Below are 19608 nucleotides of genomic sequence, written 5' to 3'. Positions count from 1 at the left end.
TTTAAATTTGACGAATAATGAAATATTTATCGAATCAAAGTTGGGTTAATTGTGAATGGTTCAAAACTGTTCACAATTAATCATTTTCTGTAGAAAATGGTATTAGGCAGTTGCAATTCCTGTTAACATACAAAATCCTACACTATTATTATATTCAGACTTATTATGTACTAAAGTTCACTTTGGCATAAATTTATTTTCAAAGTACTCAAACGTCATCAACATTTTTTTTAAATTCGCAGTTTACAACTGCAGTTATACCAACAACTGTCCTTGAATTAACTTATGCCCGTAATTTTTGTTTTCACAATGATAATAACTACCGTCTATTGAGTGCATGTATACAAAATTCAGATTTATGAGAAATATTTTTCGGATTCTTTCATTCGAATATTAAAATATAAAAGTAAAGTTTCTTTCTAGAATAAATGCTTCTCCCAGAAGTTGTCCTAAAATGGGGTTTTATTCTGTTTTACAATTTTTTTTTCAATGACTATATTAATCAATGCGTTGTTATAAAATTTACCCGATACTGAATTAGTTATTTTACACGACTATTATTTTATTGTTTTGTTTTTGTTGTCTTATTTATTAAACTAAATTTGTTTTTAATTTATTAATATATTTTTTTGACTGCAGGTGTCTTTTTGAATAATATAAGAAGCTGAACCATCGAGAACATTCTTAGTTCTTTTGTACATGGCACACGTTTGTTAGTATTGTACCGGCGTCATGGAGAAGGTATGTCTTAAAATTAATTACTACCTGTGAAATGAGGTGTAATGCTTATAGATTTCTGCATAACTGATAATTGGTGACCATAGGATTTTTTATGAATTTTAAATATTTACGTTAAAAAGCTTATTCGTGGTCTGTCTAGAGAGGCTAGGTTCACTAATAGTTCATGTTTATTTATTTTTCTGTTTGATTTGAGGTGGTCTTCCAGGCTAATATGCGTTTATCAAAAACATTTTTATGCGATAATTGTGTTGTTCCTGAATTGTGCAAATTTAAATCTACTCTCATTAATTGCTTAAATCTATTCAAGGCTATTGAATTGTTTGGATTAGCCTGCACAGTTTTTACCTACAGTTTGTAGTTACGCACGTGTGCTGTATATACCAGAATTAATGTTACGCTGATTTATACTTAAGTTTTTTAATATGTATTTACCCTAAACAATAGTTAATTCGCACTTGAAATAATATATCTTGAAAACAGTTAAATTTACCGCTTATTTTTAAGATAAGCTGTAAATCTTACTGAATTTTCCAGAAGGTTTTTTTTTAAGTAGACATGCAAATATATTCTATCACTTTTTTATGAAAATTTTAGAAAATGTTTTGTCATATTATTCCCTCTTGCATAGATATTGCATGCCGACCTCAAATTTTAATTTCATCATTATTTTTTGGTTAAAATTATTAACTAAATAACTTTGTCTGCTTCTATAAGAAATGCATGTTGCAATTTTGTGAAATCAAAAGATGTTCCAAAATTTAAACTATTGCTTACAGCAGCATTGCATTTAAATTATTTCAGTTAAAACATACAGATGTGTCATTTACATTGTCATACACAAAAGTGATGACATTGATCACTTGTGTATACTACCATTACTTTACCAATCCAGTAATTAAAATGCAAAGAATTAAATTTATTTCTTACATTGAAAGGACAATTGGAAAATATTTCGCTAAGACCCCTATATATATATATATATATATATATATATATATATATATATATATATATATATATATATATATATATATATATATATATATATATATATGAGTATAAGGGGGTCATCTTGTGTATGTTGGATATGAAGTATGAGAATAAGTTGGATGTGATTTTAGATTATTATTTTTTTAATGTTACTTCCCATACTACTGATTGCCTACATAAAACAGTAGTTTTATTAACAATTTATACATGAAGTTCATTAAAATTCCAGTTTACAGTAAATTACTTTGCCTCTTACAATATTATAGTTTCACAATACCAATTTCCATAGCCCTTAGAAGTTAATACTGGTTGCAATTTTGGTATTCATTTTTTTTAAATGACCAATATCACAGGCCTGTAATAAGATAAAGGATTATAAGTATTAATTACAGAATAGTTAGTCAAATTATGGTAGTGTTAGCTAGTAACTTATCATTTTGTTTCTTTTATAAAACTTCTTTTTTTGTTCACTGGATGTTATATAAAATTAAGCACTTGCTTCTGATTTTTATGAAATTTTGAATATACCTTATTTACGACCTAAGTTGTTCCTTAGGTAATAATTCAAAATTATTCTTTGAAAACGCCTTTCACTCAAATTAAGTCCCTTTTATGTTACACAGTACTGTCACCAAAAATCTTGTAATTCAGCACTATACAAGTATAATATATATTATTTTCAGATTAAGTAATTTTATTAAGTTTGTTAATTAAGTTAAGAATGAGATTAGATTCACCTAAGAGTAAATTAAAGTTAGGTTAAGCTTAGGTTTAAGTTATGTTATATTAGATTAAGTGCAATATACATTATTTACGCAGTAAAAATGTGGTTTAAGTGAAATTCTGAGTTTAGTTAGATTTGGGCTAAGATTATGTTAGGTTAGGTAATAACAATTCTGTGTACTGAAAACTTCATATGATATAACCTAACCAACCATAATCTAACACTTCCTTCGCTCACTAACATTGTTAGGCTGAGTCCATAATTATATATAACAAATTATTTTATCCAAAGTAATGTATATTACACTTGTATAGTGCTGAATTACTAAATTTTTTAGTGACGATATTGTGTAACTTAGAGGGACATAACTATGGTGAAAGGTGTTTCTGACAAATAATTTATTTTTTAATTCTAATGAATAATCAAATTCTTGAGGATAACCCCTATTTATATGTAATTACCAGTTAATCAAATTCTTTTCACTTTTTATCAATTTAAGTTTAATTTGAATTTGGAAGAAAAATTTAATAACATTTTGATTACTTTATAATCTTGCTATTAATAGTATTTGTAATAATTGCCTGTTATTTTCAACTTTTGTTAACTCTCTTTTTAGAGTTGGTATGTTTTATACTCAGTTTTATATTTGATATAATTAACTGAAATAGTTTTAAAATAAGCCCTTTTTTTTAATAGAAATTAGTTTGTTTTTTTTTTTTCAATTAGAATTATGAAATGCAGGTGTGTGTGTATGATAGAGAGAGTGAAGTAAGGTTCTTTTTCAGGGCAAGTTGAGAATTTGAATGTTTATCTTATATGTTAACTTTTCTTGATTGTAGAAAAGTTTTGGCCAAACTTGAAAAAAAACTGTCACAGTTATGACGTAATAGGTTAAATTCATATAACAAAGAGATATTCAGTATTGTGCATATTTTCATTATATTAAAACTTTGTGCACTTGACAGTTCTATCTCAGATCTATATTATTAGTTCCTGTTTTTATAGTATCAAATTACCTATAGTTTGAAGTAAGCTTTATATCATTTATAAAATAAATTAGAGGGGGTTCTAAAAATTGCAAGTCATTGAGCAGGTTAGATTTTAAGTTTTTGCGGAATATTTAAATAAGGCAATTTTAGCATTACAAAAGTTGTAGCTTTGACTATATCTTGTTTCTTGTAATGTTTTGAAATGGAAATTAGTTTTCATTTTTAACAGATTACTCCAGTTCAGAAGGAAGGTAATGCTTTGACTGGTATTTTTGGTTGTGCCCTTGTAACTCTGAAACAGCTGCTTCAGTTTTCATGAAATAAGTATTAAATGATTTATTTCAATTACTTGTGTGAGTTATTAATTATGAAATTTGGTATGTCATACTTTAAAGAAAAATGAAGCCATTAGACACCATTATCCTGAACTGAAAAAATCCAACTTGTTAAAACTCGTCTCGTGGAGTATCAATAATTAAAAGCAGTTCAAAGTATTTAAGAAAATACGTTTATTATTTTAGTGAAATTTATATTTTTAAGATTCATATTATTCCTCTGTACTGTTAAATTATACAAAAAATTTTATAAAACAAACCACCTATTACATAATATTGATATAATAAGACATATCTTGCCTTAATTTTTCATGAAAGTACTTTTGCGAGATCCCACATCTTCAGTTATGTTTCACTTATTGCATGATAAAAATTTAAAAATAAAAATACTAAAATAATGAAATTCACATATTAATTTACACAAGTGCCTGGTATCTGTTGCAGTATCTAAGACTTCCCTCAAACACTGTCTGATGGTGTACATACTTGAAATTTTGTGTATATCTTTATGTATATTTTTTTTATATATTTAATTTTTATGTCATCTTTATTAATTTAAAATACTCTAACATTGTGTTAATATCAGAAATAGAGTTTTGTTTATTTGATGGTCTGTCCATCAAAATACCATCAAAATCATTACATTTAATTTTCATAAATTTCACACAGATTGTTTAATTTATTATTTTTGTTTTTTAAACATTTTATTATATGGTTATTAGGTTTGTGTGCTAGTTTAAATATTTATTTTAAGTTTTAGCAATGTTTTTAATGATATTGTATAAATACTTTAAATATATATATTATTTTTTCTCCTGCTTTTATCTCTTTTGTACGGTTTGTAAGGAAGTGAATTTGTTATGGTATTTTTATATTGTTTTTTATAAATATTATTAATTAAAGTAGTATATCCATTTTCAACTGCTATATGTTTTATGTTATTTGATTGCTCTATTAATATATTTGTATACAGTAATTTGTAATGTAATTTACATTATAGTAATTTGTATATAGTATTTGTAATGGTTTTGGGTTAATTTTATGAGACCAAGGGTGGTTGATTTTTTTATGAATTGTTCTATTATATGTAGGTTTCCTATTTACTAATGTTTCAATTTGGTTTGCCCATGTTTATTTCAATATTAATATCTAAATAATTTAACATACTATTATCTAATTCAATTATGAATTTTAAATTTTCAAGAATTTAATCAGGTTAAAATTATTAGTATTCATTGTTTATTATCAGGTTATATATAATGTGAATATCAATATACCATGTCCATATTAAAACATAATAATGTGTATGAGTGATGCCATGTATTAAATTTATTCTCAAAATCTTGTAAGTATATTTTTGATACACTTATACTAGTAGTAGAAATCAGCAATAGTTATGATTTAACTGACATGTCTCTTAGCATAGCTATAGATCTTCCCATAAAAGTAATAAAAAGTAAATTAAAACAACCAAGAAAATCCAAAATTTATTAAATGTATCATCACTATTGTAAGAAATATATGTCAATAAAACTATTTTGAATTTTGTAACAATATTCTCAATATAGTATACTATGAGTAACAATATACTTGCCTATGAGATAGCGGCAATTATGTCAGAAATTTATTTACAGGATTTTGAGAGTAAATTAGTACATGGCATCACTCATATGCATAATGTTAAAGAAAAGTTAAATAATAAAATATATAGCATTGAAAATGGATATGATACTACTTTAATTAATAATATTTATAAAAATAAAATAACAAAATAAGTACTTTACAACCAATACATAAGACATAAAAGAGTGAAAAAATATGCACGAAGTATTTATACAATAATAATATTGAAAACATTACTAAATCTTACAATAAAGAAATATTTTAACCAGCATACAGACCTAATAATCAGATAATATAATATTTAAAAATAATAAACAGTTGTGGAATTTTTAAAACTAAATGTAATCATTATGATGGTATTTATATAGAAAAAGCAAAAAGAACCTATAAAACTAGATTTCTTGAACATTATAGAAATAACAAGAATAAATTAGGTATATCTAATATGGCAGACCATCTAATAGACATTATATTTCTGATATTAACACAAATTTATAAGTATTATAAATTAATAAAGATGACAAAAATGAAATATATTAGAGAAATATTACATTAATAAATACAAACCAAACCATCAAACAGTGTTTAAGGAAATGGTCTTATAAAAACTGCAACAGATGGCAGCACTTGTGTAAATGAAGTATTTTTGTTTTTAAATTTTTGTTATATAATAACTGAATCACTTTAAACATGACTACAGATGTGGGATCTTGGAAAAGTACTTTCATGAAAGATTAAGAAAATAAATTTTAAATACGAACAATATATTGTATCAAAGTATTTTTATTGTATCAGATGTTTTTTTCAACTAATAATGGAAAAAGTATTGATTAATTATTAGCCAACTTAAAATAAATTTATGACATGGTTAGATACAGTTAAAAGTAGGTACATTATTATTGAAAAGCAAAAGGAAAAACATTTTATAATTTAAATTATAATATTCAGAATATAACAAAAGAGTGTTCCGGACATTTATTTTCAGATTCAACTATCAAAATAAAAAAAAGTTTTATGAAAAATTGGCAATTTCCACCCTTTCTGTCCACACCAGTTTCAATTTTTTTAAAGAAAAATTTATGTCTCAAGATTGGATTGAGAAATCATCATGTTTTTAACAGGAGGAAAAATTAAAGTGGTTTATACAAGATATAATATGATAAAAATTATTTTGGTTAATATCTGACTTGGGATTATTAAGTCATCTAACAAAATTAAATTAATTGTCTTGTATAAACTTAAATTTGGTAAAAACTTAAAATTAACTTTACAGCTATTATTATCATTATCAGCATTCTTGGTTTCAGTATTCAATTCTGAAGTAATCTCTTCCAATAAAATTGACATTAAAATTCTTTTCCTTATTTTTAATCTCTTCACAGTATGCTCTTTTGACATTTTTAATCTGTCTTAACTTGCATACACACAGTAAGTAAATTACAGTATGCAGTTCACACTCATGGAAAGTACTGCTTTACTGAAGAAAGTATTGTTTAAATTTGTTAAGTGTAATAAATAACGACAAAAATTGCTTGTTACAAAATTGGGGAAATGCTCCATAGAACTGACAGTTCTGTTGTAATCATGAAAAACCATTCTTGTGAGAATAGTTTTTGTTAAAATCTATTCTCCATACTGGAGATCCATTATGTTATAATTATTAAGAAACTATCAATACAAATTTTGTTAAATCTTATTGACTATAATATTTTTATAAAATAATCACTATCGCATACCATATACCATATTAACTAATCAATCGTATGTTGTTTTTTTGTCACAATAAGTTTTTGGATACTGACCCTTAAAGATTTACTTTTTAAATCTCAACTCTGTTAAGAGAGACTTTTCATATTTGATTTAAGTTTCAACATCATAATTTTTATTGTTTTTGCCCTCCTATTTTATAATGATATATTTTTACTGTCTTCTTCAGAGCTACTTGTAGCTAAAGTTCTATTACTTGTAGCCCAGAGTTATTTTTTGCATTAATTTTATTTCAAGGATTCTCATAAGCTCTCTGCAAAGATTATAATTTTTTAGAAAACATTTAAAGTGGGAATAGCAAAGTCTATGCATTATATTCTGTATTTTTTTATTACAATTTATTTTAATTATTTATGCAAAAATAAAATTTGATGGCAAAACACAAATTCCAAAACTTAAAAACAAAATGTATTTTCTTAGCCTAATATATCATATGACTAGTTAAATTTAAATCTAATTTTTAAATAATATTTGCAGGTTGAAGCACTGAAAACTAAAGGAAATACTGCATTACAAAGTGGTAATTTTAATGATGCCATTAAATGTTATTCAGAAGCCATTCAGATAGATCCTAATAATCATGTACTTTTTAGTAATAGATCTGCAGCATTTGCAAAAGCAGGAGATTATGATAAAGCTTTGAAAGATGCAGAAGATACCATTAAAATTAAACCAGATTGGGCAAAGGTATAGAGTTATCATTTATTATATATATATATATATTTTAGTAATTTTTATCTTGATTAGGTGAGATCCAAAGGTATAATAACTTAAGCCTAGATTTTATGTAGAAAATTAGCAGCAAATGTTCAAAAATAATGTTGTTATATTTATTTTTCATATAAAATTTAAATAGTATTTCTACTTTCTTGTAATTGCTTTTGTTTTCATTTTAATTATCATGAAATTTTTATGCTGTTTTTTGAAAATTCTTTTCAATCTATTATGAATTATTTTAATCCATTTATTTGATACTGGTTAGTGTCAATAATCAGTGATCTTAGCATTAATCCAACAATGTAGTTCTGTGTTACTCAATACTTTAATTGTAATCCATATTTAGAGGCTTATATCGTAATCCATTGGCCTCATCCTCATATCGCATGCAGCTAAAATACTACTAAGACTGTTGAATGGGAGACTTTGTGGAAGACTAGAGAGATCAATTGGGGAAGAGCAGTTTGGGTTTAAAAGGGGGAAGGGAGCAAGGGATGCAATAGGGTTAATAAGAGTGATTGGAGAAAGATATATTGAAAAGCAAAGAGATTTATATTTGGTCTTCATAGATCTGGAGAAGGCATTTGACAGGGTGGAATGGGATAAATTGCTGAGAAAAAACTTAAACGAAATAGGAGTCGCTTGGAGGGAAAGGAGATAAATAAGAAATCTGTATTTGTCCTTCCACAAAAGATAACACAGAAGGTAAAAATAAAAATTGGGAATGAGTTATTGGAGGAAAGCAGACTTGCGAGAGGGCTGTGGCAAGGATGTTGCATATCACCGACTCTGTTCAACTGTTACCTAGAAGCGATAATTGAAAATAGTCTAACTGGTAATAATGGTGTAAATATTGGAGGAAGGAGGATAGAGTGCATTAGATTCGCTGATAACATGACAGTGTTAGCAGAGAGTGAGTACATGATGAAATGATATGTTGAGAAGAATAAATCAAACCTGCGAGGAGTATGGGATGAAAATAAATACAAAGAAGACAAAAAGCTTGATAATTAGCAAATCAACCAAAAGGGCAACGATCAGGATTGGGGGAAATGAAGTTGAGCAAGTGGCATCCTTCAAGTACCTGCGGTGCATCATTAAGGAAGATATGGAGTGTGATCAAGAAGTTAAAGTACGAATTGCTAGAGCAAAGGAAGCATTCAGCAAAATGAGGAGAGTGCTATGTAGCAAACTAGATCTGTGACTAAAGACAAAACTTGTTAAATTTTTTGTGTGGAATGTGGCCCTTTATGGGGCAGAGACATGGACTATTAGGAAGGGAGAGGAGAGAAGATTGGAGGCCTTTGAAATATGGGTTTGGAGGAGGATGGAAAAGATCAGCTGGATGGAGAGTGTTCAGAATGAGGAGGTGCTTCGTAGAGTAGGAGAAGAGTGAGAGGGTGATTATTGAAATAATAAAAAGAAGAAAATGCAGTTGGTTGGGACACTGACTGAGACGTGACTGCCTGTTGGTGATGGCATTGGAAGGATTTGTAACATAGAGGTTGGAGACAAATGAAAATTATAGACAATATAAAAAGGGAAGGAAGTTACTATAAAATGAAATGGATGACACAGAATCGAGCAGAATGGAGGGCGGCCATGTGAAAACCTGCCTTTGGGCAGAACACTTATTATTATTATTATTTAGAGACTGAAATTGATCAATTATAGTAGTAATCAAAGTCATCTATGACCTTCAGTGATTTGTCATGTTATTAGAAGGATATGTTAAGATCACTGGATAAAAATTTAAACCATAAACCTACTAGGCAGTCTTATTAATTCTAGAATCCAGATACACCTCTACTATGAAATTTGCTTAACTATTTACTATTCTTTTACCCATATTATATTACTTTCACTGCAGTTTGTACAAAATGTTTTATATTGCTGAATTATATACTGCCCAAACAAATTACTTAATCAAAATTGTTCTTCATTGACTGTAAATTAACTATCATGTATTATAGTTAAAATCTTTTAAAATTATTTAGTGTATAATTTTAAATAATATGTTTAAAAAAGCAGTTAATTTTTTGTCATTTTTTTATTTATTTTTATAATTTAATTTGTTTTTAAAAAATTGTCATGGAATTTTTTAATTTTATTATTGTAGGGTTACTCACGGAAAGGTGCTGCACTTCATTATTTGGGTAGACATGATGAAGCAATTGATGCTTATGAAACTGGACTCAAATTTGATCCCAACAATGCACAGTTAAAAGAAAGTATTAAGGAAGTAAGACAAAGCATAGCTAATGAGTTTGGTATGTACAGTCATTTTATTTTTATTTGCTACATAGATTTTTATTTTTTATCATTGTTTAACATTCTTATGTTAATTCTGTTTATAACATTTGCTTTAAAACTTAATTGTTTTATTATAATTATTTAAAGACTAAAGTTAATCAATTATAGTAATAGTCTCAAAGTCATGTATGATCTGTTTATTTCTTAGTTGTGGTAGATGATTTTTAAGTTTCTTTGGAGAGGAAAAAAATGATAAATAATTTTTTGGGGCCATGTTTATTTTTAAATTTGATTTATTTATTTTTTGAAACTCACAGTGAGATCTTTGCATTAAACATCTTATACCAAATATTAAAAAAAATTAATTTTTTTCAGAATACATCACCAAATTGCAGGATCATTAAAAAGAATGCCAATAGTGATAATTTAAATTATCTTATACTTCTAAGAAAAGTTGAAATTATATTTTATGAGTAATGTAATTAATCATTTAAACTATTAAAAATATCTATGTTAAGCAAGTACTGTTAACCTTAGCATCATTCTTTTATTATATATTGATGCATTTTTGGAATAACTCCATGTCAAAACTTTTGTAATGTTTAAATTTCTATTGATCTTTATATAACATTTAATCATTGTCCCTCTCTTTATTTGACACCATGTCTTATCTGGCCTTCTTGTTTATTTGTTATTCACGCTTATACTCGTCTTTTAATTTTATTTAACATTTCCTGTTTTCAGTATTTAGGTTCTTGAAAAGGACAGTTTGTTGACCTGTTCATTTATAATTATTTTACTGTTAATTTTTTAATTAAAAATTTCTAAATTTTTCAAAATGTCATTCTTCTTTCTACAATAGAATTGTGAATTAATTTCATTGATTCTTCCATTTTCATTGGGGTATGTCCTTCTTTTATTAGATACGTTGCATAATTAATACTTATGAATTACACTTATTAATTAGAATCTTGTTTTTTATTTTTAAAAGATCTCATGTGTTCACTATATCTTAATTTTAATTTTCTTCCAGTTTATCCAACATATGTTGCATTGCATTTATATTTTATTTTGTATATACCATTATTGTTGTAAATATCTTTTTCTTCTATATTACTACTAAAAATATTTTAGTGTATTATACGTATTTATAGCCATTTTTATATTATATTTACCAAAGAATTTTTGTTTAATGAGTCAATTTTTTCCCCCTGTAAGCGTTATTTACTCCATTTAAAGGTTTTTTATCATTTGCTGTTTTAATTTCATTTCTTTTTATTTCTATTTTTGTTTATTTTTCTGATCATTTCTTTTTTATTTGCTGGTTTCTTTAATGGTAATTTATTAAGTTTACGTATCTAAAAGCTGATAATTTATGCTCAATTGGGTGATTTGAATAGTAAGCTATATCTGTATAACTTTTTTTCTGTATATTTCAAAATCTATATTATTATTTCTTTTTATTGCTACATCTAAAAAATTAATAATTTCTCTTTTCCATCATATATTTAATGTTTCTTCCTCTATGAATCATGAGACCTTGCCAATGGTGACAAGGCTTGAGTGCTTAGGTATACAGAGTAGCCAGACTGAAGGTGCAATCATATCGAAGAGGTATCTGTAGAGAGCCAGACTGAGGATTGATTCCTGAAAGAGAGCAGCAGCTGTTTCAGTAGTTGTTAAGGGCCAGTTCAGGAGGACTTAAAACGGCTGTATCACCATCATTCAACCTTCTGAGTAGTGCGAACCTGAAAGCAATGGAAAACTACAGTTGTTTTTTTCCAAGAAAATGCAGCTTTCTGCATTTTCATGTAACAAAGATGGAGGCGCCGGAAGTAAACTAGTCCCCTGTTCGGATCTCCGGTTGGGGACTACTAAGGAAGGGGTTACCAAAAAATAACATTGTACAAATCAGAACATGGAATGTTAGAAGTCTAGAAAAGGTTCATAGGTTAGAAAATGTAAAGAGGGAAATGGGAAGGTTAAATGTAGTTTTAGTAGGTATTAGTAAGGTTCAGTAGGAAGAGGAAAACAACTTTTAGTCAGGTGATTTTAGACTAATTAACTTTGCGTCAAATAAAGGGCAGGCAGGAGTAGGTTTTGTAATGAACAAGAAGATAGGAAAGAGAGTAAAGCATTTCAAAAAGCTTAGCGATAGAATCATTGTAATCAGGATAAAATAAAATCATAACCTAAGCCAACAGCGATTGTTAATGTCTATATGCCTACAATTTCCCATGATAGTGTGTATACAAAGAAATTGACAAAGCAATTAAATACATAGAAGGGGATGAAAATTTAATAATAGTTGGAGATTGGAAAAGGCAATAAAAAAAATATTGTAAATGAATATAGGCTGGGCAAAAGGAATGAAAGCGGTTACCAACTTATTGAGTTTTGAATGAAGTATAATTTATTAATTGCCAAAATCTATTATGATTTTTAAAAATCATAATAGAAGAATATACATTTGGAAAAAGCCGGGCAATACTGCAAGGTATTAGATAGATTATGTCATGGTAAAGCAAAGATTTAGAAATTAACTCCTCAACTGCAGAGCATATCCAGGAGCAGACATTGATAGCGATCATAATTTAGATAATGAAATGTAGATTGGGGTTTAAAAACCTAAAGAAAAGGTGTCAGATGAATGGGTAAATTTAGAGAAGCTTGAGGAAGAGGAAGTAAAAGAGAATATCAGAGGATGTATTGCAGCTGATGGATAAACGTGGAAAGTATAAGAATGCTAGTGATGAAGATGGTAAAAGGATTTATGGACAATTAAGAAATATTATAAACATGAAGTGCAATTTAGCGAAAGATAAGTGTTCAGAATTGGAAAGAGAAATGATTAATCATTGGTAAAATAGATGGAGCATACAGGAAAATTAAGGCAAATTTTGTGTCTATATAAGTTAAAATCTATATTACTATTAAAAATCTTGTATCTTATTATGTCTAAAAAATCTTTTTATGTGTTAAATAAGGATGGTAAACCAATTTATAATATGAAAGAAAAGGTTGATAGGTGGATGGAATATACTGAAGAGTTATATGGAGAAAATGAATTGGAAACTGGTGTTATAGATGAAGAAGAGGAAGTCAGAGAGGATGAAAATGGAGATACAATACTGAGATCTGAATTTAATAGAGCATTAAAGGATTTGAATGGCAGAAAGGCCCCTGGGGTAGATAATTGCAGATTTACTGCGCAGTGCAAGTGAGAAAGCGATAGATTATACAAAAGGATTTGTATAATTTATCTATCCTTTTAGTACGTAATATATACAAAAAAAGGGGAAGTTCCATCAGATTTCAAAAAGAGTATTATCGTCATGACTCCTAAGAAAGTAGGAGCAGAAAAATGTGAAGAATACAGAAAAATTAGCTTAACTACTCTTGCATAAAAAATCTTAATTTGAATTCTGTACAGAAGATTTGAGAGGAAAGTGAAAGAAGTGTTAAGAGAAGACCAATTTGGTTTCAGAAAAAGTATAGGGACAAGGGAAGCAATTTTAGCGTTCAGATTAATAGTAGAAGGAAGATTTTAAAAAAACAAACTAACATACATGGAATATGTATAGACTTAGTAAAGGCATTTGATAATGTACACTGGAATAAAATGTTCAGTATTTCAAAAAGTTTAGGGTTGAAGTATAGAGATAGAACAATTGCTAACATTTACAGGAACCAAACTGCAACAGTAATAATCGAAGAGCATAAGAAAGAAGCAGTAATAAAAAAGGGAGTCCAACAAGGATGGTTCGTATCTCCGTTACTTTTTAATCTTTATGCAGACGTAGCCGTTAAAGCACAGTTAAAATCCAGAGTAACAGTACGAGGTGAAAAGATAAAGATGCTGATGATGTAGTAATTCTAGCCAGGAGTAAAAAAACATTTAGAAGAAAAATGAATGGCATGGATGAAGTCCATCGCATGAAAATAAATAAGAGCAAAATGAAAGTAATGAAATGTAGTAGAAATGAAGTAGATGGACCACTGAATATAAAAATAGGTCGAGAAAAGACTGTGGAGGTAGAATTTTGTTATTTGGGAAGTAGGAAGTAGAATTACTAAAGATGGACAAAGCAGGAGCTTTGTAAAATGACAAATAGCACAGGTGAAGTGAGCTTTGTTAGAAATATTATTTACTTACATCAAAAATTAATATAAACTTCAGGAAAGCATTTTTGAGAGTATATAATTGGAGCGTAGCTTTTTATTGAAGTGAAACTTAGACGATTGGAGTGCCTGAGAAGAAAAGATTAGAAGCCCTTGAAATGTGGTGCTAAAGGAGAACTTTAAAATGAAGAGGTATTGCAACAAATTGATGAAGAAAGAAGCATTTGGAAAAATATAGCAAAAAAAGAGACGGATTTACAGGCCACATCTTAAAGCATCCTGGAATATTGCTTTGATATTGGAGGGACAGGTAGATGGTAAAAATTGTGCAGGCAGGCAATGTTTGGAATTAATTAAACAGATTTTTAGGGCTGCAGGATGTAGGGGTATACCAAAATGAAATTACTGGTACTAGTTAAGGAATCTTGGAGAGCTGCATCAAACCAGTCAAGTGACTGAGGACAACAAAATTAATGTTATGGTGAAATTTGTTCATTTTTTCCAGAATCCTTTTATTATGATTTATTTCTTTTTTAATAATTAAACTGTTACGAGTTCAGGCTTCATTACCATGATGTCATCGCAAGAGAAAGCACAATGTTATTTAGTATCCCATTATTTTTAGCTTTTTTTTGTATTCTGGATACTTTATGATTATAAGTTCTGTATATATGAACATGTTCATGTAGTTGAAAATTTTCTTCTGTTATAGGTGGCCTTTTTAAAAATAATCCTTTTAGTACTCCAGATATCTTTGTTAAATTAAGAAGTGATCCTCGAACAAGAACTTATCTTGATGATCCTGAATATTTAAAATTGATTGAAAATCTTCGTAGGAACCCAAATGCTGTAGGGTAAGTTTCAAATTAATTTTTATATCATTTGGTCTTAGATCCAGATATTTTTCCCACCTATCATTTAAAAGTTTCCCCTTATCTCATCCAAATGCAGAACAAAAGCATTCTAAGGTTGTGATAAAATAAAAAAAATAATTTACATTGAAATGACAGAGTAGAGAGTCGTGCTGGATGTACAGTTACGTATGAATATGTATAATATATATTCATACTTAATATATATATATATATATGTTGTCAATTCTGGGATTTCAAGAACAAATCTAATTTTTATTTTGCGGCACTCTACTTAAGCATAATCTTCAAGTGACAACAATTAAACTTTAGTGTTTACTCTTCTCTATCAGATAGCAGGTGGTTTAGTGTTACACAGACAAGCTGTTCAAGTCTGGGCTTCAGTACAATGGCATCATCACAAGAGAAGAAACAGAATCAGTTACTGTAGTACAAAAAAATTGTATGTCAGTATCCTAGAAATGGTTTTAAATCTCTTAAAATTATTTTAAATGGTTTAAAATATTTTCCTTCTTTCAACAAAGTTGAAATGTAGTGGCTCAAAATGACCTAAATTTTGCATCTTGATGTTCTAGATTAATTTCTTATTTTTGTGTTGTGTTTTTTAACGTAACAAAATTTTTATTTCCTATTAATGGTTATTTGTTTTAGAACAAATCTGAATGATGTGCGAATATTAACTACGTTGAGCGTATTGTTGGGATTAAATCTACCTGGACCAGATGAAGAACCAATGGATGTTGATCCTCCAAGACCATCTGCTCCTCCTCAAAAACCATCGCCAACACCCGAACCAAAATCTTCCGATTTAGATGATAAGCTTTCACCTGCAGAAAGGGAGGTATGAATGTAATGTATTTGTAATAGAGTTCATAAATTTGTTTTCAAATTTGATGCACATCTGCAGTAAAACATTTCTTTGACACTCCAATTAATGATTAATCATAGACAGACTTTCTTCAAACTTTGTAGATAGATACCAAAAATATCAAAAATTATTATTTAATATTCCCTCCCTCCCCAAAAAATGAATATGGAGTTTTTTTGTATCTTATTTTCTAAGTTGATAGGCCTTCAAACTACTACAACATTTTTTTGCCATCTCATTTCAATGGTCTCAGAAAAAAAAAATTTAATCCATTTTACAAGTTACCCATTGCATATAGAAATCTACATTTTTTGAAAAGCCCTTACTCTTTAGTATTACCAGAAAAAAATAGCCAAAAATTTCATCCCTCTTCTTAGAAAATTACTACTTTATTTAGAATTATGGCTGTATTTTTGTACTTTAAAAAGTTTTTTTTTTTTTAATTCTATTATCACCACTAATGGATTATTTTCTTAAAATTTAATTTTACCAAAATGCTTCCCCTTAAATAAGAGCTCTCAGTATGAAAAAATAAAGTTTCTTGCAGTTTCAAATTTTTATTGCTCAAAACATATTTTGTTGAACAATAAATTTAGTAAAATAATTTATACCCCTCTCCTGACAGGATAGCTCTCAAATTAAAAATCAAATTTTTTTGATTATATTCTATTGAAAATATATCTGTGGGAGTATTTTATTCATTAAAAGGCTGCGTTGTGCATGAGAGCCCCCAAATTTTCAAAAAGTTGAAAATTTGTTCAAAATTTTGATGCTATAATATACTGGTGTTAAAAATTTTGGTTATTACTTTATTTTGCTTAGCATCTTGGTTTCAAATATTAAAATTAGAAAATTAAAAATAACCAAACAAGTAGTAATTTCATATCTAAAAAAAAAAAAAGTATAATAATGAATAATATAATATTTCACAATGCAACAGACCTATATCCATTAATGCATGAGTACGAATTAAGTTTCAACATGAGCCTTGGTGAATGTAGTAAACTATGCAAGAGTTGTTTCTATGGCTGAAACTATGTTGGGATTATTGATTTAAATCAATGATCGAATACATTATTTACAGAATATTTTTTTTAATTTTTCAAAGAATATAAATTTAATATAATTTGTCCTCCTATTTATTTTTTTTATATAAATACTGAAACATATAGCGTACCAGGATTGATCTTTTGACCTATGTAAATATTATGTATTATACAATTGTTAAGATTTATTTGTGTGTAAATAATCCTTGTATACTAGTTGATATAGACTGCATTTTACATTCAAGTTACTATTTGTTTTTTTTTGACAAGAGGTCCAGTATTTTATTCATAATTCAATTTTATTTTTGATTAACTCATCTATATACGCTACAGCCTCTACTGGAGATTTCCACCACCCCCACGCTGCTTAAAGTCGAAATATCCTCTCCAGCATTAACTAATAGAGTTGCTGCAAAGCTTCTTCGAAAACAATTACCTATGTATGAGTTTGTATCTGGAAAACTCAGATATGTAGTTATTTGCTGTAAGAAACTGGAAATAATCCATATTTCCAGTTTTGTTAATGTCAACATTTTGCACAATGCCTTTTCCTTCCATGTAGTTTAAAAAGAAAGCAAAATTGTTACACTCCTTAGGATATTAATTTAAGCACTTCTAACATGTGTTGTAATAATTCTCTGTTACAGTGAATGATCGTGACATTTTATTTTTTTGTATTTAGTACAGTAACTAGAAGTGTTGATCGAAGATCCTTTATATCATTAAATTTTATGTTGTGCAATTCTTGTCGTCAACAAGTTCCCATTATTTTAATTAAGAAGGAGAATTTTTATTTAAAAGCTTATGTGAAATTCCCAGATTAGAAAGAATATACAGAATAAATTTAATGAATATTTAGTAAGTTTCTGTTAAATAAGAAAAGAAAATATTACTTAAAATAAAAAATATTCATCAGCCAGATTCGAACCTCTGCCTCTGACCTGAGCTAATATTGGGAGCAGGTGGTAGTGGTCTGACGTCTTAACCATTTGGTCAATTCAACCACTGACATCTATTCTGTAAAACAAACTTTATATTATAAAACAGTGATGCCCATTATGATTCCACTGGAGAATTATAGCCTAATTAAAGAATAGAATTGTAGTCTAGTTATAGAATTTTCAAATGAAGAAATTTAAAATAAATTCATTATCCACATACAAAAATTAAAATGACTAAATAAATAAGTAAACCACAAATCAGATTTAAACAAGCACTAAATTAAAACATTTTTGTAAAAATACAGTGCATTCAGAATAACAGAAATATTAAATACATTATAGGCCTATTTTAGCCCCGTTTTAAACTCGCTGAGTTGGTCTAGTGGTGAACATGTCTTCCCAAATCAGCTGATTTGGAAGTCAAGAGTTCCAATGTTCAAGTCCTAGTAAAGGCAGTTACTTGTATACGGATTTGAATACTAGATCGTGGATACCGGTATTCTTTGGTGGTTGAGTTTTAATTAACTACACATATCAGGAATGGTTGAACTGAGACTGTACAAGATTATACTTCATTTACACTCATCCATATCATCCTCTGAAGTAATACCTGTTCGTTAATTCCCAGTGGCTAAACAGAAAAAAAAGAAAGGCTTTGTTTCTAACATTAGTCGTGAAATACTTGTGAAAAGAAACTGTTTGTGGTGCTTCACTTAGAAATTTCTTCAGATGAAAATTTTTTAGATTTTTCCTTTTGTAGCCTTTTTAAAAATTAAAAAAAAAATTCTGATTCTTTTTTAAAGCAATCATCTTAGCTTACTTTGTTGTTATGTTTCAAATTTGGAGCAGATTTTATTATTGAATAATGTATCTAAAGGGATGTTGATTTTATTTATTATTTCTATGGTAAGTAGGTTATTAGGCATAACTTGTGCCTTTTCTTTAATATTGATTGGTATTAAAGATATTTCTTCCTCAAGAATCGGACATAATTAACAAATGGATAAACAGTATAACAGAAACTTTCCTTGGTGTATTTTAAAATTAGCCTCTACTTGCTAACTAATCAATCAGATTAGAATCAAAGTAAAAAAAAACACGCAATACATTAAATAATTACCCACTTCTGATTGGTCAGTGGTTGAAAAGATTAGGCTTTTGATTTGTTGATTGCCTGTTTCATAATAAAAATCTGTTTTATAATGACCCTCATTATGATACAGGTTCCAGCCACATAATTTAAAGTTATAAATTTATGTTTTTTTAAAATGAAACATCCCATTTATATATATTTTATTTTTTGTAATTTAAACATTATAATACAGCCATAGAAAAAGTTCACAATGCATGTTTGTTTTCTTGTAATATGTCAATCAAGAAATAATTGAAGATGGCTGATTGAATGTTTTTTAATTATTTTATAATAAATATACAAAAATGAAAAAATAATACAGTACCTAAAATGAAAATATGGTACTTATGTATTAACGCCACCACAGACAGCTATAGCTTTATTTAAAAACAAAGTAATCAATCGGATTTCGGTGGAAAATGGGCCGATGTAGAGTTTAACATAGATTCAAAACAGTCTCTTTATTAATTTTAATAAATGGTTATATA

General features: G+C 27.9%; 1 protein-coding gene across 1 annotated transcript in view; it reads left to right on the top strand.

Moving 5' to 3' along the window:
- Positions 1-624: 624 nt before the first annotated feature.
- The window catches only part of Stip1 (Stress-induced phosphoprotein 1), a 37890-nt gene continuing 18906 nt past the window's right edge, over positions 625-19608 (top strand). The window contains exons 1-5 of the mRNA XM_075369493.1: positions 625-741; positions 7647-7856; positions 10006-10156; positions 14974-15115; positions 15785-15974. Of these exons, the coding sequence (XP_075225608.1) occupies positions 733-741; positions 7647-7856; positions 10006-10156; positions 14974-15115; positions 15785-15974 (702 nt within the window). The 5' untranslated portion in view covers positions 625-732. The remainder of the gene's footprint in view (positions 742-7646; positions 7857-10005; positions 10157-14973; positions 15116-15784; positions 15975-19608) is intronic.

Source organism: Lycorma delicatula, chromosome 6 (genome assembly GCF_047948215.1).
Source record: "Lycorma delicatula isolate Av1 chromosome 6, ASM4794821v1, whole genome shotgun sequence".
NCBI lineage: Eukaryota > Metazoa > Arthropoda > Insecta > Hemiptera > Fulgoridae > Lycorma > Lycorma delicatula.
This window is presented reverse-complemented; position numbering and strand designations above follow the sequence as displayed.